This window comes from Suillus subalutaceus (genome assembly GCF_016647625.1).
Source record: "Suillus subalutaceus strain FC151 chromosome Unknown DFJ58scaffold_16, whole genome shotgun sequence".
Classification (NCBI taxonomy): domain Eukaryota; kingdom Fungi; phylum Basidiomycota; class Agaricomycetes; order Boletales; family Suillaceae; genus Suillus; species Suillus subalutaceus.
In genome coordinates, this window is record NW_024540265.1 from 425,912 (window position 1) to 446,429 (window position 20,518).

General features: G+C 47.6%; 3 protein-coding genes across 3 annotated transcripts; all 3 read left to right on the forward strand.

The window, feature by feature from the left end:
• Positions 1–149: 149 nt before the first annotated feature.
• On the forward strand, positions 150–1,690 carry DFJ58DRAFT_714475 (PCI-domain-containing protein; the record flags this gene model as incomplete). Its single annotated transcript, XM_041384029.1, has 8 exons — positions 150–203; positions 253–436; positions 502–761; positions 782–830; positions 980–1,167; positions 1,231–1,385; positions 1,434–1,511; positions 1,546–1,690. The coding sequence occupies 8 exons, from the start codon at positions 150–152 to the stop codon at positions 1,688–1,690; spliced, it is 1,113 nt and encodes a 370-aa protein (XP_041248003.1).
• A 5,845-nt stretch (positions 1,691–7,535) lies between these two features.
• On the forward strand, positions 7,536–8,469 carry DFJ58DRAFT_130629 (uncharacterized protein). The gene has a single exon (XM_041378781.1). The coding sequence runs from the start codon at positions 7,592–7,594 to the stop codon at positions 8,357–8,359; it is 768 nt and encodes a 255-aa protein (XP_041248004.1). The 5' UTR covers positions 7,536–7,591; the 3' UTR covers positions 8,360–8,469.
• A 6,472-nt stretch (positions 8,470–14,941) lies between these two features.
• Positions 14,942–15,916, forward strand: DFJ58DRAFT_911693 (uncharacterized protein). The gene is made up of 2 exons (XM_041395243.1): positions 14,942–15,245; positions 15,299–15,916. Exons 1-2 carry the CDS (start codon positions 14,968–14,970, stop codon positions 15,723–15,725), a joined length of 705 nt encoding a protein of 234 aa, XP_041248005.1. The 5' UTR covers positions 14,942–14,967; the 3' UTR covers positions 15,726–15,916.
• The last annotated feature ends 4,602 nt before the right edge of the window (positions 15,917–20,518 follow it).

The window sequence follows — 20,518 nt, forward strand, 5'->3', positions numbered from 1 at the left end:
TCACGTCTAGTCTGTCAGACGCACGTCGCAGACTCCGGCGTCTCTCGGGAGTTTCCGGCCACTCCTCATAAGGTTTAATTGCTTATGTAAACTTATCGAGTTGTGCACTTGCCACAAAAGTATGCTCATCGCCGAAATTCGTCAACAAAATGGCTACCGTAGATTCAGTGTCAGTGTTCGCAGAAGGGACTTTCGAAGAACAGGTATGGCTATACTCTCTTCATGAAGACTCATTCCTGAATCTCTAGTAAGATTCAAGAGCTAGCGGATTATGCCACTCGAAGTAGCCCAGAGGATGAACATGCTACTGCGTTGCAATCTTTTCGAGATATCATTAAGTTAGAAGAACCTATTGAAAAGGATCAGGAAAGAAGACGGAAAGCATTAACCTTTGTGCTGGATCAGACGAAAAGCTTGGGCGATGGATCAGAACAAGGTGCGTCCGAGATCCCAGTATTTTCTGCAGTGAATTAGATCTGATTTTTACATGCAGAAATCGAGGTTACTTCAACCTTCTCTTCTCTCACCTTCTGACACTATGGCCGACCAACTCACCAGAGATCAAACATTACGTCTCCTCGCTCCTGGGTGTTCTTGCTTCATCACCTTCCGAGCATTCATCAGTGAGGTACCGCGTGTTATCGAATTTGTTCAATGCTACTCCTCGTAATTCTGCTCTCCGCCTATCTATTTACACCACGTTACTACAGCTCGCCGCTGCAAATGGAGAGCTCGAGACCTTGCGTCTATCCAGAAAAGATGTCCGAGCAGTGGCTACAAGAATGGGATATCTCTAGGGAAAGAGCGCAGTCATTTCCTCAAGTCCATTGGTTGATGCATTCATACAAGCTGGCCAGCCGTATGTACTATTCTGCTTGACTGATGAGGGTTGTAGTTGACGTTTGATTCATACAGGGAGGACCGCATATCATTACACGCTTTCCTACGTTTCTTCATTACCATCCTCTTTCGCCTGAAGGTCAATCCGCAGCTATCGATGCCATAGCCTTAGCACTGCGCTTACCCTCCCTCTTTGACTTCGATCCATTGTTCAAAGTTGGACGCCGTTGTTTCAGCACAAGATCACGAACTTTTCACCGCTTCTGCAGGTTGTTTTTGAATAGTGGCCTACCAGAATTTCGTTCATGGCTCGAAAGCCATCCAACTGTTCTCGAAAAATATGGTAAGTCGGGTCAATTATGATTGATGCCACCATTCACGGGCCTGTAGAACTCGACCAAGCACAGCTTGAGCAGAAGATCCGTCTTCTGTCATTTGCGTCACTGGGTTTTGCACACGTTCGGGCATGACCTGCCATATTCAGAGGTCGCGTCGGTCCTGCAGATTGAATTGAGTCAAGTAGAGAAGTGGGCGATTGATGGTATGTCTTGACATTCTGTCGTTTATAATTATCTCAAATAATATTCGAACAGTGATCGTACCGGTCTTCTTTCGGGAAAGCTCTCGCAGACTACTCAGTCTATACGCATCTACCGCTCGTCAGCGCGCACGTTTTGAGCGAGAGCAATGGGAGGCGCTGGAAAGGCGTCTTGTTGCGTGGAAGGCGGGCCTAGCGAGCGTGCTGGAGGTTGTTACTAGTGCACAAAAGCGCGGTAACGGTTCGGCTGTGAGTGAAGTCGTGCAACAAGTCACACAAACGGGTGAGAGCGTTAAGGTTGATGCCGCGTAGCCTACATTAGCGTTTTTTTTTTGCGCTAGCCGAGGGACGAGCACCACTGAAAACTTCATATTGTGATATGTCCTTATTTAAGCTACAACGCTGAATCATCATGCTTGCTGTTGAGACAGTATTGGATAGTCTGACACGGGTGGTTCACTGATCGCACCGACGAGAAAATTTTGTCTTCTCTTGAGGTATTATCTTCTAAGAAATACCCATGTAACACAAGCTCCAAATTCCGTTATCATTATCAAGTGCTATCACTTCTATCTTCAAATTACAAACCTGAATCATTGTGCCTGTTGTCGAGATAGTATTGGATAGTCTGACAACGGTGGATCATTAATGACACCAACGAGAAAAAAAGCCCTTCTCGTCCAAGTATTACATTTCAAGAAATGCCCTTGTGACACAAACTCCAAATGATATCATTCCTCGGGGTCCCGCTACCTTCAAGTCGGAGCGAATGGTGAACAAGTAATAGTATGTGCAATGTAACTTTCCAATGCATTAAAGTCTATAGTATAGGCCGTCGTCGTGATCTTCATCTTCATCGACGACACGGAGGGTGAAGGATGGGCTGAGTCCTGGTAGGATACAATGGAGGGAAGAGATATGGGGACTGTGAATGAAGTATAGGCGAGGCGGAGAGGAGAATAGTTGTGTATGCAAGTTCCGCTAATCAGCGCCCTGCGTGGTGAGAAGGTACGGTACCGGTGCCTGTGTCTGAACAAGTCTCCGTGCGCTTCACCCGGACTGAGTATGCTTGGAATACCTGGGATCGCGTCATGGGAAGAACGAGTAGCCGCATGCGCTGGCCTGCTGCCTTCAATATACTAGATGGTTCTACTGGAAGACGCACCGCGAATAATGAGCAGCAAAGAGGTCCTTTGCATCTCCGGTATATCGATTGGTCATCCAGGAGTCACAATTATAGCCTCAGCACCATGCTGTAGGGGTGGGGAAGGAGGCAGAGGCGGTAGTGTGTGGGGAACGCGTATGTGACTTACCGCCACAGATGACGGTGGATGCGGAAGCGGGCCCAGTAGCAGGTGCATCACCACTACACATCAGCCAGCGGGCATGGAAGGGGAAAAGCTCTCCGAGTAAGTGATTGAAAGAAGGGCATACGAGGACCCACCTAAGGCAGGTTCAAGTAAGATCCAAGGCCGCCTCGGCCCGGGGCAGTCAGCCATGAGTAGAGGCGAGGGGGACAAGAAAGTAGACGTAGACGAGGTGAGTATGTGCATGTATTACCACAAGGAACGGACACCAGTGAGTTGCAGGACAGGATCTGAGCCTTGTCTACAGTGTCGCCGTTGGTGACGGCGGCGTTGGTCACAGCATGCAAGTCAGACAGCGCATCAAAGCGTAATAGGTAGAATTCTAGGCATAAGACTAGGTGTTGTAAGTAATACAGCTGACTAGTGTCGCGAAAGTGAAAACAAGGTTGCAACGTTGAAGAGCAACTTTGAAAGCGGCATGCAATGGGGCGAACGCAATTGACACCGAGCCGCCGCGTGGATCGCAAACGCAGCACAGCATGACGGGATGGACGATTTGTGCCGCAATGTATTGGCATACATTGAACACAGAGTCCATTACAAGTTAACGATTTTGCTGGATGATCAGATTCAAAATCATAGCTAAAGTCGCTTCAAACAGGCGTGCTGAGCCTTTAAAATTCAAAGCGCAAAAAACATACAACAAGTGACATTTCTAGTACTTGTATCATCCACAACACACGCCAGGGACCTTCATACCACGAACTGCGCAGCAATGGTCTCGCGAATCGGAAGACTTGCGCATCTAAAACGGCCGGCAGGAACGGCGGACTGGTGGAGGTCACCCCTCCACCAGGGCATTTGCGAAGTCGGAGACGCGGTGGGGGACACAGGTGTCCCCCGTTCCTAGTAGTTAGTAATGTCATACATAGGGTATTTTACCTTGAATATTTTAATGGTTAATTAGATTTTTTTATATAGAAAAAGTGACATTTCTGGTGATCAGAGGTGAGCGGGCCCGGCAAAAGAAAGGCTACTGACGGGCTCAAAGGCCAGCCACCTGCTAGGAACTCGAAGATTCCAACGAAAAGTCAAGACATCTTCGACATGGAGCTGGAAACTGACGATGGTAGTTACACTCAGATACTCTTGTGAAATTTGCAGTACTTGCAGCATTTGATCTACGAAGTGCCTGACCGTTGTACATACTCGAAGAGTCGAATTTTTTTGTATATCAATATACTGTTTGCTGCCAATCCATCATCTTTTCTTGGAGTCGGGGACCGGCGTTCCCAGCGCCGCTAGTACGATTCGGTTCTAGACCTTTGGCTCTGACATGATCGGTTCCTCGCTCCTAGATTAAGGTAACCGTCGCTCATCTATCAACTCATCTCGATCTTGATCTTGATTCCCCCTCGAACTCAACAATCACCCGCACGGCGCACAGGGGACCCCTTCGGAGCACATGAAGAAGGACTACCACGCTGGTGAGTTATTTGGTGTAATACAAAATACTCATACTCACACAATCCTGTGCGCTAAGGCAGCCTTTGCACTGGTGATCATAAAAGCAGAAGAAAGGACAGCCCTCGCTGGCAGCCTCAGTGGCAGATATTACAGCAGCGACAACGGCGAGGACAAAGGCGAAACGCATTGTTCGTGAGGATGTGATACTAGTATGAGCTCAGATAAATCTGAAGTGGAAAGTAGGAAGATGTCTTGCCTTTACGTGCTGTATACTGTTCTTTATGTAGGAGAACCAAGTCCACCTGAAACCCCCTTTCGGACTGATGTACTTGCAATTCTAGACGATTTCCACCCTAACGTCTACCTTGTGAAGCAAGGTCTATTGGCAATTTGGCGTGGAACAAGATATCACCTTCCGAAGCAAGGTCGATGCTAGCAAACATATTGCCACCTCATAAGATCTATCTTGTGAACCGATGTCCACCGGCAATTTGGTGTGCACTGTGGAACAAAATAACGCCTTGCGAAGCCAACTCGCAACAAAGACTGATGAACTAAGTTCAGAGAGCTACTGGGAGTATGGGCAACGATGGAAAAGTTCGGTCTTCACTCACCGCAATTCGGACTTTGGATGAACTGAATCGAGGGTTCAGATCTACGTTTGATACTCCCAATTGAGCTTCAGGGAGTTTAAACGTTAAACGTTTGAAAGTACTTTCTCGAACGTGTCCAAGTTCGCGTCACAGCGTCATTACATGACTGGTGGATGGGCCACGATTTCCCACGGTCCATCCAGATCTACTGGCTTGCAGAGCTTGAGAGCCTGAAAGTTTGAACGTTTGAAAGTAGATCTCCGAATCTGTTGGCCCGTCACCATGACCGATGATGATCAACGACCTGCATCGATGATCGGTGACCAAGCGCAATATCTCCAAGGTTCATCCAGATCTGCTGGCTTGCAGAGCTTCAGTCAAGCTTGAACGTTTGAAAGTACTATATAGATCTTCCAGTCGAATTATAGTCGAACGTGTTCGCGTCACCGTGTCATTACATGACCGATGCTGACCAAAAGTAATCTCAATGATTTCGCACGGTATGGTCCAATCAAGCCTGCTGGGTTACTTACTAACAACCCTAGGTTCTTTGCACTCTCACGTCTTAGGCATCTGCTAGCTGTTCTTCTCTCTTCGGTGACTCGGCTTATTACATTGGTCTGCAATGGCTTCATTCCTTCGGTCATTAAGCTAGTCATTGGTATGTGACACTGTCTATGGTAGTCTTTACTTTAAAGCATACAATTTGCTTAGTCGTCTTGTTGATGAGGCTCTTGGGTGAGTTTTTCTAATGATCTATGTGTAGAACCCAACACTGGTAATGCTGTCAAGGCTCTTATGGACTTGCTCGCTCCAAAACACAACGCTAAATGTAACATCACCTAGTCTAAAACCGAATCGCTGCCATTATAGGTTCAAGCAGGAAGATAGATTGGTATCGATTGAGTTTTAGTGTTAGAGATCAGGTATGTGTGCCATCGCACTTTCGTTATTTTGCATGCTGATCGAGTCGAGTCGCCATGCCACGCCCACCACCACCACTGCACCATCGTGCACTCCTGCCCTCTCATGGCCAACATTTTAACTCCAGGTGCCGCACTCCTTGCAGACCTCACCGCTAACCAAGTCCTCGTCTATCTCCCATATGATTGTTGCGCTTCAAACCATATGCTGAATGGGCCTCTTAGGTCTCTACACTCTGCTCGTCGTCTCTATGGCCTCACTGTGATTCTACATGCGCAGACACACGCTGTATGCACTTTCTTTCTTCATGGATTGCGGACGCGTTCAGCGTTTGAACGCCGAATCGAATGTGAACCGAACGTATTGAATGCGTTCAAACACGTTCGGTCCAGCGTTCAGCAAAATCGCTGAACCGAACGCAACGTCTGGTTCAATGGTCCGATTCCAAGGTATAACCCATCCTTAAGGTTTATGCATGTGGAGGATATACGTTGTAAATGTGGTGAGATCTAGATCTAGATGTGCATTTCATCACTCCGGGGCCTGTACGCAAATTCGGACATTCATCAACAATCAAGATCAAAAGCATTTGGAATTTATTTCGAACGCGCCGCACACGTCGCGTCACGACCACGTCATATTCACCCCGGCCCCCCATGAGATATGAGTTCAGCATCTCAATCACCCGTTGCTACCATAGTACTTAAGTGCTTACTTATTGGTGATGGTCGCATCCCAAGCACCGCGGTAGGGACATATGGTTTGTCTTCAAGGACCTTTACGTCGCATGGCCCTGATGGGCTCAACAACATGCATTCTGGTTTCGATACTGGTGTCCCTCTATCTCCTGCAGTGTATCGTCAAAGAAAATGAACGACACGCATACGAGGACCTTAGAGCCCAAGTTGGTTGTTTGGCTTCACCAAGACAGTGAATAATTCTACCATTATTGTCACTGAACTGTACGAACATCAGGCCAGGGAGTACGGACCGGTTCACAAGGTGCCCCACGTCTTGGGACTGTCCAGGGTCGTACTATGGGACTAGAAGGCGATATCTCATTTCTTTGCACAGCTATGAGATGATGGTGCGCTTCTGTGACTGACATGTTGGAAGGGGAGTATTGTGGGCCAATGGCGAAAATCACAAAAGGTTGGAGTTATGACCTTCAAGTCGTGCTGAACTAAATCCAAGTCATTCTCTCATTCATCAGGCAACGCAAGGCTCTCAACCCTGCCTTCAACTCAGCTGCTATTTTCAGCTTAATATATGTCATCCACGACACCGCTCACAAGGTCGGTCATTGATCGTTCGTCCTGCATTGCGCTCAAAATCTGTTACAGACAATGTTAATGATCGCTTGGGACGGTGAGATAGGATCGAATCAAGGAACTCTTTACGCTGTAATTGATGCTCAACAATGGTATTTGTTCGCCTGATGAGTTTCTGACTCGCGAACTCAGACATTATGCAGGATGAATCACATCTCGTATGTAGTTCCATTCCTCTCCATCAGGCTGATATCTCATGCAACACGCTGGAGTGGGGCGCCCCTAGCAGGAGGATCGTAGGAGCGGAGGTTTTGCGGAGGCTTCGAGAGCTTAGTCAGCATAGAGGAGACATTAGAGGCACAGCAGTAGACACATGAAAGCACATCATCTTGCATCATCGACCATCAGCACTGGCTGGAGCTGCCGCTCCATCGTGGTGAGAGAGTGGGATTTGATCTTCGCATCAGAAAGATCTATCAGGTGTCACAAGATAGACTAATTAGTCAAAAACGCACCGAAACGCACCGCAACGAACGACAACGAGGACGCATCTAGAACGACAATAGAACCATCAGAGAACACGTGTAGAAAGCACCGAAAACGCACTATTTTCCCAAAAGAACGTACAAAGCCCAAGACAACAACGCAAAAATGCCCCCCAAAATCCTACGAGCGCCCAACGGACGATTCACAGCTAGAAAGAAATCGTCCAACCTTTCTACTAGCTCTTCCACTGCAACCTCAGCTGAATCCTCTCCATTAGACACACCAGAACTCAGAACCAGCGAGCTAGCAGCCAACACCTCGGATTCAGAACACGAATCCTGCGAAGTCCAGAAACAACTAGGCTGGGCAGAAGAAGAAGAGGCAGAAGAAGACCGGGAATCCTTGACAGGAGCCCCGAACCCAGACGAAAACACGCTCCCAACCTTCGAGGAAAGCCCAGAACTGTTGAAAGCGAGCTCGACCTTAATGCTCCCATTCCAACCCTTATCGTGGCCAGCCCCACCTATCACACTCACCAAACCGCCAACCGTGAATAACCCAGTCAAGCCACAGTTCATAACTAAAGCACCAGTAAAACCGTCAACGCCACTCCCAGCAAAGAAAAGGATGGCAGGCAACACACCTAACTGGTTTCACGGAAAGGCAGATGAAAATGCCCAGAACTTCCTTCGGGACGTGGATAGGTACATCGTGCTGAACGATCTAAAGACAGAAGCAGGGAAAGTCATGGTGTTCAGCACTCTGTTATCTGCGGGATCGATGGCAGATACATGGTGGATCAAACTAGACAGTTCGAAGAAGACTACCTGGGCAGATGTGAAGACAGCGTTTATGGAATGCTGGCCCGCAATCCCAGTCGCTGAAAAGATAGGACTAGACTATCAACGCAAGATCTTAGCGTTACGCACCTAACAGATGAGGAGGTTGGAACGCAGATAACTGGTGGCAGGAGTAGCCACCTGGGCGCATCTCAAGTTCCACAACAATCTTCAACAGCTTGTCAGTGAAGCAGGAGTAGCCACAACGATGGGACTTGTGTACCAAGTTCGAGAAAACTTACCAACCGTCATGAAGGAACTCACTACACCCGGTCTAGCAGAATGGCAGAAATTTCTGGACGAAATTAAGAACATCGATATGAACAAGTTGCGAGAGAAGGCTGGAAGGAGTGAAGAAGAAGAGAGAGATCGAGAAGACACAGAACGCCCGGCTAGCCAGACTCGAAAGCATCCAGACAGACGCCGTGGAAGTAATGAGGCTACAACTCCAATGCACTGAGCATCGAGCCCAGCCAAGCGGGACAGGCAATGCCAAACGCCGCATACCCATCATTCAACCAGTCACCTTGCATTCACTACGCACCTAGAGGTTCATCACCTAACATACGTCCATCCTTTCGTCAACGCCAACCTCTTACACCAGAAGAGCGTGAATTAATGCGCAATTGCACCGAGGAGTTGATGCACCAGGCAGATACGGACAATGGCAGAACAGCGTATGAAGAGCAGATCAAACAGTGGTTCTCGAAGCATGGTCCGGACGGCAGAGTCACAGAAAGCACCCCATTCCCCCTTTGGCCGGGGAGTGCCATGATTTGCTCGGGAGAATGTTTCAAATGCGGAGCTCATGGACACATGGCAGCAGACTGTCGCATTCCGGAAGCATCACAACTCACCATACAGGAGAAGATTTGGCGTAGCATCGCAGCAAAGATGTTAGGAAACTTCAACCGTGGCAATGCAGTTCAAATTGACAGTAGCATTTGAAGATGAATACGTGCAGCAGTGGGATCAGGGAAAAGGCCAAGGGTCATCAGTGTAGAGGAACACCAGATGACCCACAACAGGATGACACCTCAAACGGCCGGACAACCTGTCCTCGTATGTGAAGAGGCAACATACGAGGACCACCCCATCAGCGCCGTCGAAACATGCATAGACATAGAATCTACCATTGTACCAGCATCGGTTGAGCAATGTGATGTCGTGGACCTGTATTCGACAGAAGACGCTAAGAGCAACAAGCGCAAAGACCAACTCTGCACACCATTCTTACAGTTCACATCATTCGTTGGACCGCACGGAGAAATAATCAGAGTTCAAGCATTATTTGATGAAGGCGCAATGACAAGCGTCATGTGCGCATCAGTCTTCAAGCGAGTCAAGCATCAATTAGGAAATTGGGGCCCATCAATGAAACGACTCCGAATGGCGAATGGAACGGTCGTCCAATCAGAGGCAGTGTGGAGAGGTGAAGTAATCATCGGAGGAATTAAGGCACAGGGAGAGTTTGAGGTACTGCAAAGTGGAGGAGGGTGGAAGTTCCTATTTGGAAAGCCGTTACTACATGCGTTCAAGGCCGTGCATGATTATAAGGTCGATGAAGTCCAGGTCTCAGGCATTGGTGGTACAACGACCCTTTACAACCAAACGCCGAATAACAGCACCATTGGAGTCGAAGAACAGGAAGTTCGAACAGTGGAAAAGCAGGAATCAGGAAATGGGGGGGATAGAACCCCCCTTGAGGCGAGTCAATGACCCATCGTCAAACGAGACAAAAGAACAAGCTAATCACCCACCAGGAAGAGTCATCAACACCAAAACCCATCGAATATACGGTACCCATATGCATCAGCACGAATGACGGTCCAATACCAGAAGAGGAACTCGACTCCGTCCTTAGGGACGTCCCTACCGATTTTCTTATGGATGACAAGGCAATCTTCACTAGACTCACACAACCGCATAATCCACTTCGAACGATATGGATCGTCAAGCGAGTTCAGTACGGTCAAGACCTCACTGCAGAAGAACAAGAAAAGGTAAAAGCTTTAGTCTCAAAATATGCTGATATATTCGCATGTTCGCTAGGAGAAGTCTTACCGGTACCAGGTGCGGTTCATCGCCTGAATATACCAGACAGAACAACCTTCAATTTGCGAGTCCACCAACGCCCACTAACACCCCCACAGCTGCAATTTCTACACGGGAAAGTAGATGAGATGCTAGAGGCCGGAATCATAGAACACGCACCTCCAGAAGCCGTCAAATGTTGCGCAAGCACAGTCCTCACCAAAAAAGCACACGAGCAGGAGGGCATGACGCTCGAGGAACTACAACGCGCAGGTAAATGAGCAATGCCTGCAACATGGCCAACCTCCGGCATTCACTCTACCGGAACGCGAAGTACAAGAAGGCCCCGATAAGGTAAAGTCCGAAGCAAAACCGCAGAAATGGAGGATCTGTCAAAACTTTAACGAGGTAAATCGTGTTACTAACATCACCCCAATGCCCCAAGGAGACATTCGAGCAAAACAGCTGCGCCTCAGCGGACATAAGTACGTATCAGTGTTTGACTTTGCATCCGGTTTCTACGCTGTTGAAGTCCCACAGGAATCACGACCATATACAGCGTTTTACGTCGAGGGCCGTGGCTATTTCTGGTACAAGAGAATGCCCATGGGACTCACCGGTGCCCCTTCAACATTCTCGGAAATGACAGGAAGCAATCTCCACGACATGCTAGCGGATGATACCATGGAACTGTTTGTTGATGACGGTGGATGCGCAGCAAATAGCTTCGATGAAATGATGGACAAGTTAGAACGTATATTTCAAAGGTGTCGTGAACACTCAATCTCATTATCTCCTACAAAATGCCGTTTATTCATGACAGAGACAACATTTGCGGGCGCTACTGTAGGGCCACAAGGTGTACAACCAGATCTTGCCAAACTGACAGCAGTAGTCAATTGGGAACAGCCTCCGGACGCATTGAATCTTGAATCCTTCTTGGGGCTAACTAGTCATTTTAGGGACCTCATACAAAGTTACTCGTTACGTGAAGGCCCACTGCGCGACCTTGTTAAGGCAGCACCTTTGACAACACCGTACACGAAAAACTCGTATAGACGCATTCTACGAGGTTTCAAACTGCAAGGTATATGGGAGGAAAAGCACACAAAGGCCCTCCTCGATCTCAAAGCAGCCCTCATATCGAAGCCGATCTTACAAGCCCCGAAGTATGATGGCTCGAACTTCGTTGTCACATCGGACGGATGCGCAGAGGGCTTTGCAGCGGTGTTATCCCAACGGACTCGTACTCAAAGTCCATCAGGAAAATGGACCGAAAGACTGCACCCAATAGGATTTGCTTCGAAACGCACGTCCTCAACTGAACAAAACTATAAGCCATTTCTCTTAGAATTCGCCGCACTGAAATTTGGACTAGATAAATTCTCAGATACCATATGGGGATTCCCAGTCGAAATCGAAACGGACTGTCAGGCACTCAAAGACGTACTTATCAGCAACCGCCTAAATGCAGCTCACGCACGATGGAGAGACGGTATACTGGCCCACAATATAGTTGACGTCAGACATGTCCCGGGGAAGCTCAATGTTATTGCAGACGGACTAAGCAGGCAATGGGAAGGACACCAACGAGACATCGGACTGTTGGACAGAAGTGAATGGACTGTCAGTGAAGACTGGGAGTCCAATTCGGGTTTGGTCAACGATCTCCTACAAATCACCACTAACATTGATGATTCTGTAGCATCACAACTTGTGCAACGATTCACCGAAGAACCAGTGTTCCTAGAGGTCATCAAGGCCATGCTGCAGATCGACCAAGGAAAGGAAGTCCGGGAACAGAAACGAGCTAGGCACAGGGCGTCCCAATATATGATTGATGAAGGGAAATTATGGCGGCTACGAGGAGGTACCATGGCAAGAGCACACAGCAGAGTCGAATGTGTCACGCGAGAAGAGGCTCGAGAACTAGCCAGGAAGCAACATGAAGAAGGCGGACACTGGGGACAAGATGCAGTCAAGATCGCGCTAACAGACCACATATATAGCCCAAGATTGGACGCATCCATCATGACGGTAATAAGTGATTGTAGCAGATGCAAAAACTTCAGTACGCCTCACCTTCACTCATTACTAGAACTGATAACGCGGCGGCACCCATTCAAACTTCTAGTAGGAGACTATCTCACATTACCGAAGGCCAGAGGATACAACACCCTAGGGGTGTACCTAGACACATTCTCTCAACATATTTGGGTATTCAAGTGCAAATCAGGGACAGCGGTAACCACAGTTCAAGGGCTGACGCACATCTTTCAGAATTTTACAGCCTCAGAAACCTTCATGTCAGACGGTGGGAAACACTTCAACAACAAGATCGTTAGGAATTTTTGTGCTAAGTGGAATTGTAATACTCACGTAGTGGCCGCGTACTCACCATGGATCAACGGATTAGTTGAGGGCACGAACAAAATCCTATTGCACGTGCTGAAGAGGTTATGCGCTCCGAATCTAGGAGAGGACAATTACAAAGGATTGTCATGGGACAAACTTCCCCTTAATTGGCCGGACCACCTAGACGACGCTATAACAGCCCTCAACCACCGTATACTCCCAGCATTAAAGTTCTCACCAAAAGAACTGTTACTTGGGCAGGTCGTCAACACACCTCGCACAGATCTTAGCAACAGCACATCGGCAATACGCACATCAGACACTAGCACACAGATGGCCTATGTGGCGCAACAACAGCTCGACGGTTACGACGCTGCAGTTCAGCACGCGATCAAACATAAAGCGGCCTTTGATAAGAGGGTTCTTGAACGGAAACCAGGTGAGGTAGTCTTCTATCAAGGACAATTAGTTCAGTTCTATCGCAGTAGTCTCGATTACACATTCGACGCAACACGCAAGCTATTACCCAAATGGTCACCACCACATCAAATCACCCGGCAACTTCGCAACTCGTATAAATTGGAAACGTTAAAAGGAGATGAGATAGTGGGAGAATTTCATGCAAGACGACTAAGGTCGTTCGCACTGCAAGAAGGAACCAAATTGGCAGAAGAACAGAAGGAGTTTGAGGAACGACCAACGAAGCAGAAGGAAGATGAAGAACGAGACGAAGAAGAACGCACCAAAGTGACAGAGAACCACGACGACGAAGAAGAATCAGAACAAGAGGAAGAAGACTTAGCAGAAAGCGAAGAGGAAGAGAACGAAGAGCAGCAGAGAAGCAAAGAGTAGACGACGAGAAGGCACAAGGAGGAGACTAGCAAACGGCGACGAGGACGCCGCCGGTTTTTTTTTAGGGGGGCACTTGGAGTGGGGCACCCCTAGCAGGAGGATCGTAGGAGCGGAGGTTTTGCGGAGGTTCGAGAGCTTAGTCAGCATAGAGGAGACATTAGAGGCACAGCAGTAGACACATGAAAGCACATCATCTTGCATCATCGACCATCAGCACTGGCTGGAGCTGCCGCTCCAACGCCACGTAGGCTCGACAGTGTGAGCATAGCCGCCCTGTCCTATCATTTCGGCGCACTCCATGGAAACAACTCCGACGTCGTGCATGTCCTGAATGCCTTTAGTTCATCTACCAACGTTTCCTACAACTTGGTCACCCTAGCACACAATTTTCCTTCCATCCTAAAACTATCACTGCCTTGCATACAGTTCTCCCAGAAGCGAGTACCGCCATCATTTATGCAAATAATCAGATTCAGAATTATACCCAAAGCGGCTCCAGACGAGCAACCTTCAAAATTCAAAGGTCAAAAACATACAACAAGTTTCGATGACACATTCGCAAGCAAAGGTGATTTGCGGCTTCGACTTTCAAAGGTGCTTTTCTCGACACAGTCATGAAGAATTGCATTCTCGACAACTTGAAAGACCTTACTAGTAGAATCTGGCCTAGGTACGTCACTACGTTATCAACTTATCATCGGATCCGATGCTGATCCTTGTTTGCATTCACAGTTCGCACTAGGCCGGGAAATGTTCATATGTCACGACAGTGTCTGCCCGTTCTTATCTCTGCTCTTCGTCTCATAAAGAGATTATTACTGTCCACTTGCGAGGCGAAATATATGGCGGCATCTGAGGCTAGAAAGGAAATCAAATGGCTTCGCACTCTCGTACTTGAGCTTGGGTTTATTCAATCCTCTGTGTCACCTCTCATGTGCGATAACAATAGTGCTATCTTCCTCACCGAAGATTCATCCTTCCATGCTCACGTGAAACATACCGATATAAGTATATGGCATATCACTCAATTCGTGAACGAGTATCACTACGACAACATATGTTCGACCATGTATTCACAAAGGTAGTAGCTAAGGACCACGAACGATTGCGCGCTAATCATTAAATCTGGGACTCTGGTGATGAAGTCGAGGAGATGCGAGCCGCGTCGAGGAGTGTTAATGCACGGGATGTCCATGTGACGACGCGACGCGGAGTATGGAAGTTTGAACGTTGGTATTCCACGCTTTTCTCTGTTTTCCTTCTTTCCTCAGTCCGTTCCACGAGACCGAAATTGAGCAGGGTAGTATCTACGTATATATCATGTACTTATAGCATACAAATAAAATGCAGAACGGGTTCGGGGCTGTTCGGGGATGCGTTACCGATCTTAGTCAGCAGATCATTGTTTGAGTTTGGCAACTTGAAGTTCTTGCGCAATTCTTCAAGTTGCACGTCAAAATCATGGCCACCATTCCTTCATTTCGAAAAAACCTATGGCCACGCCATTGCTTGCCTTCGGCGCGTGAGCTCGTGCGCAGTATAGTTGCTTCATCGACAACGCCATTGTCAACCAAGGACATCTACAATTTGGCTTTGAAACAAACAGCGATCCAAATTGTCTCAGATAAGTCGCCAGAGCACAATGTGCCGAAGAAAGAGCATTCAACTATCGTGCGTGGAATAACAAGGCAACCTTCTACTCGACCGCCCCATCCAGAGCATCCCGTACGGTCTCTACAGTAAGTTGACATCGATATAGGTCTTGATCAATACACTCAGTCTCATAACGCAGGTATTTGAAGAGAGTGGTGCTTCCGGACCTAGTCAATTCGAAAGGGGTCGAAAAGTTCTGCACCAAGCGAACGCTTTCGCAAGCGGAAATTGACCACCGGCTTCAGACGGTGACCAAAGCTGCGCGGAAGGAACAGGCTGTATTACTCGCTGCACCGAGAAACACTTGGTTGTGGAGAATGGCGACGCCCCCTCCTCCACCTAAGCCCTTGCCCGCCTCTACTCTCTCGAAGTCGGAATTATTAGGATTGCCTCGGCTCACGGCAGCCGACGTTGGTGTTGGGGAAGATTGGGGTCATTTGAACAAGCGAAGGCGACGCGCGAGGAAGGAAAAGGTTGAGCGCGATTTGAAGTGGATGTGGACACTGCAGGCCGCGAAGAGGGAAGCTGCACGAGAAGCATTGCGGCTCAGTGCTCCAGCTCCATAGTCTATGGCATGTTGCAGAGCAATTCACTATTGTCTTCGCACTTTGTGTCAACGCCGTTACGTTCCGTCTCGTTATTTCGGGTCAGCACAAGAGGTTTATTTCTTTTCAAAGTGACCTCTCTAAACGGGTGAAGTGGTATATTCGTTGCCTCATACATTCACTAGCTGCTATAATTGCCCCGGCAAATCTACCATGGGTCCTCGTCGAGCTCGTATGTCTTCTCAGTCGCGCTATCTCTCGAATGTGCGTCGTTTTATCATATCCATACATATTCATTCGCTTCAGCCAAGTCTGCGCGTCCGGCCATAACGGAGAATCTGCGATCAAAAAGACACGATCATCCCGGATTTAACCAAGGAATCCATGTTCGACTGGTGCCCACTGCCCATCCATCCATTAATTGATTCTGTTCACAGGCTCACCACCCACGGTGAATTAGCATCTGTTACACATGACGTCACTTCTGGAGGTGCTTTTCTTCACTCAGTCTTGGAGAATTGGCTCGTAAGCAGAGTTCTTCGAGTCTTGCGAGAATTTAAACATCGCGCTGATGGTATGTCACCACGCTATGATCGTATGGTGCAAAGGAAAAGTTCTCAATATTCCCCAGTGCGTGCGCCGAAGTCGACAGCGACTCGGTTGTTCCCGACGGCAGTCTGCCTCTTGATCGTCGCAAAAGTTATTTTGATCATCGAAAATCTCCATCATGAAAGGTCCGTTTTCCACCCTGCATAACTAAGGTTCTGCAGTTTGCTCTGCGTTTGATTGGTGACTACGTTCTCACTGATGGAACGGATGCGAAATTTTCCTCGAGAACGACTTGGCAGCACGTTCTTTTGCTTCGCGTGTTATAGATTCAAAAAATACGTATGTGGATTTCACTGATGGATTCTCGAACTCCGTCCCCGTTCTACTTGATTTCATATGACAATTACTGCTGCGGTCAATCAAGGTTTTGATTTAAGAACGTATATCTAGCCTGATCACTATAAAAAACGCTGGATGGCGAATACCTACACAAACGCCATCGTTCACCAAGTCCCCCCAATATGACCTACCTCTCGAACGATCCCTCTAATTGGCCGTATCTCGAATGGAGTCGTAGATACAACTATTTTATAGGTTCATCCCGTGATGTTGGTGATATCTCAGTGCCATTGACCGTGATTTCACAGTTGCGTCCTTGACCGCGGTGGTATATGATTGGGGTGAGCAAGATAATACTTTTGGAGGGGACCAATTGATTTGAACTTTTTTCAAGTACTGACGTTTGCACAAGAGGCAAGTTGATCCCATTACCTGTACACCCATCTTACTAAGAATGCTTTAATAGTTCGAGCTGATATGGGTGAGCAAAGTCCTATATTAGAAGCAAATGGGATAACATATTTGATTCGAGGCAGAGGCGACCCCGCTCTCTCATGAACGTTCTCTATGTTTGCGTACGTATTTGATATCATAGATGTGGTTGCCAAGTCGTGCTGAATTTACCATATGCTAGATTCGCTACACTGGAATACTATTTTCAATGTGTGTTTTCAATGCTAACCAGATGATATTGCACTGTACTGATAAGCCATCTCTCACAGCGTCTACATACTGGGTATGTGTGCTCACATATGTTCGTTTCTTCTGACTGATGGCATGCAGCGGATTTCCCGGTCTCAATTACAGATGCAGTGGGTATTCTTCACCGGTGCCTGCCGTTCCCATTCAACTACTAACTGCACCCCTACGCAGGGGTGAGTGATATTCTCCGCTAGCTTTTGCCTTCAAGTTAACGACTTCAACAGCTGTGAGTTGATTTGAAGCATTTATTTAAACAATGCACATCGTAACTCTTGGTTGTCAGGCAACACTATTTGGTTCATACAGGCATGGACGCCTACCATAATCAATGCCATGCTGGGAGGTGAGTACGGTACCTAATGATATTAACTTGACTGAAATTTTTGCAAGTCATCATGACAACTCGGATACATGCTATGTACCAGGGATCTAAAAGGATACTCATCTTCCTCCTTGTAGTCTTACTGGCTTGTACGATTGCCTCTGTGGTTATGGTGGTGATAGGAAACATTGGTGTTTCAGGAGGTAAGCTTGAATTATGAATGAAATCCTCAGGACTCATGCACGAGTATCAGTGGAGAAAAACTTTTCTGGCATCCATCAGTGTTACGAAAATATGAGCGCAGAGGACACGATTCTGAATGCCGAGACTGCGGTACCCACCACTATATGGGAGATCCTTGCCTTGTGTCTTGCAGTCTGGATTGTTATCAAGCACTTCCGCGAACTACAAAAGTCACCGACAGGGGCGAACATTAGAGACTGTTTCACGGTATTAATGAAGAGTCATATGCTCTACTTTGCAACGTGAGTTCAAGTGATTTTGATATTATTACCTTGCTGAAGTTCTGGATGTGCTAGCTTTGTTGTTGTGTCTTGCTTCAACCTCGGCACGCTGTCTCCAAATCTCTCGGTACGCCAATTGATGACTGTTACCTGCATACTGCTAATCATTTCTAAAGTCCTTCTCTGTGGGAGTCAGTTTTTATTATGGTATCGGCGAAGTTGCCCAGGCCATGCAAATGTTTGTGCTGGGACCACGTCTCATCCTTAGCCTTCGAGAATACCATGCTCAGCTTGTGGCGAGCTCCGACGAAGGAACTTACTTCACTACAATGGATTTCTATGCACATGGACACGCATCAACCGGCGCTGGTAGTGTGTAGCATGGGAAACGCTCCAAGTGATCAACTACGCCGTGGTACTGTGCACTGCACATAGTAAAAGTTCAGTTGTGTGTTATTCGGTCCTTCTTCATGGTATTTGTTTGATATTTTTTCGAAGTGGTTTGTAGGATATAATTTACTTTGGACAAACCAATGACATGTTGTATCACTACGTAGATTCTTTTCCTTTTATTTGGTCTGCATGCGGCTATGGGATCATCGCATCGCTACTGGCCAAAATCACTGCCAGTGCCCACTTCCTATCCATACATGCACGATGAAATGTACTGTGACTTCAGTCCGAGTCCTGTTCGACGCATGGGTAAAACGATCTGAGAGTGGCTCTTCAATTCTCCAGGGCGTTCAGTTTCACTCATCAACTACTTTTGAAGTTTGTCCTGACCTAAAATGATTATCTATTGATTCTATTCCATCTGCCTAGGGGAAGCTAATATCAAGGGCAACTGTGGCTGTGCCGTCCTCCAACTTTGCCGCAGCACTTTACTTCAATCCCATCATCGCCTGCTGTACGACCATGTGTTATGATCTGATGACAAAAGAAAATTTCCATCAACATTACCCGATCACTACACGGTGCAGTCGACTGCAGTGACTTGAATGATCTTGGCGGTTCGTGAAGCTGCTTTGATCCTTGCACATGCCAGTGAGTCGAGTAGAGCACGGGTACGGGTAAAACCGCGGTGTATCGCTGATGGGTGTGGCGGGTACGGGTACGGTGTAGGTTATGGAGACCCGCACGTACACCGTGCTTACCCGTGGCGGTTTGCGGTGTTGGACGGGTGTGGAACCCTCAGCTTGTCCGAGGGTGCGAGGGTCAAAATTTTAAACCTCCCGAGCCGGACTCGGAGCTGTCGTCACCATGTCACTCGTCCCCAGAACATGAAATCTACATCCACCCATACTTTCGAAGCTTCGACCGCAGGTTCGTCGAGTAGCAATGTCGATTCGAGGTGACAACCTTTTGCGTTGGTTATGCTGATGATCCAGTGGATTGTGCGCCGCTTGAAGAAGGCTGACGAGTCTTCCACTCAATCATGCTTGTCAAAATCGTCTTCGATATCACCGTCATCGTCGCCCGAGCCATCGATAATTGATGTCAATGCTATTGACACGGCGACGACGGAGTCTGACAACGAAAAGCACCTGGATTCGGAACTTCGCAAGACCTCTGCTGATACTACTATACTATGTCAGTGCCTTACCAATTCAATACAGAAAAACTCAAGAAGAATTGGCGTTTACTTGTCTATGCATTTTTTGACACCAATCATGTTGCTGTGCGCGTGAATGGTCGTGTTTACCACTTCTTCCCCTGTGCAGACAAAAATATAGATGAGAATCGGAGGTGTTTGCCATCTCCAGGACTCGAAAATGCTATACGACCCGCGGGTCTGTGAAAAACCCGCGGTATACCGCAAACATACCCGTAGAATTGGCGGGTCGGTGTACACCCGTACCGTAGCGGGTGCGGTGTGTGCGGGTACGGGTACGGTGTGGGTCCAGCGACCCGCGGGTCCACCCGTGCTCAACCCTACCAGTGAGTCTCCATCATGATGCATGATCGATCTATTCTCTGTCATGCACAGCTTAGATATAGGGAAGTTCTGTAATTGGTCTGCATTGGGTTAATAATATTAACTACATCTTGATTGTTGAAACAAGTCCCACCACGAACATGTTTTACCGATGTCATTCCCTGCATCTAGATCCAAGATCTGCGAAAATTGTACTTTGATTCTATTTGTAGAATCTACTTCCCATTCTACTTGATTTCATTCGACAATGTTAATAGTTGCATGCTGCCATCAATCAGGCCTTCAAGCCCAGGATTCCAATTCAAGCAACGGAAATCCAGTTTTACGCGGCTACAAAAGTGCTGGACTCGGTGGTGGTGCAAACGCCACTACTACACATTTACCAATTACGCCGATTCCAACATGACTATCATATCAGATGATCCAGCTTGGTGGTCGATGATCAAGTGGGAACTTGATATAAACTATTTCGTAGGTACGTGGAATGGAAAGCATGTCAGAC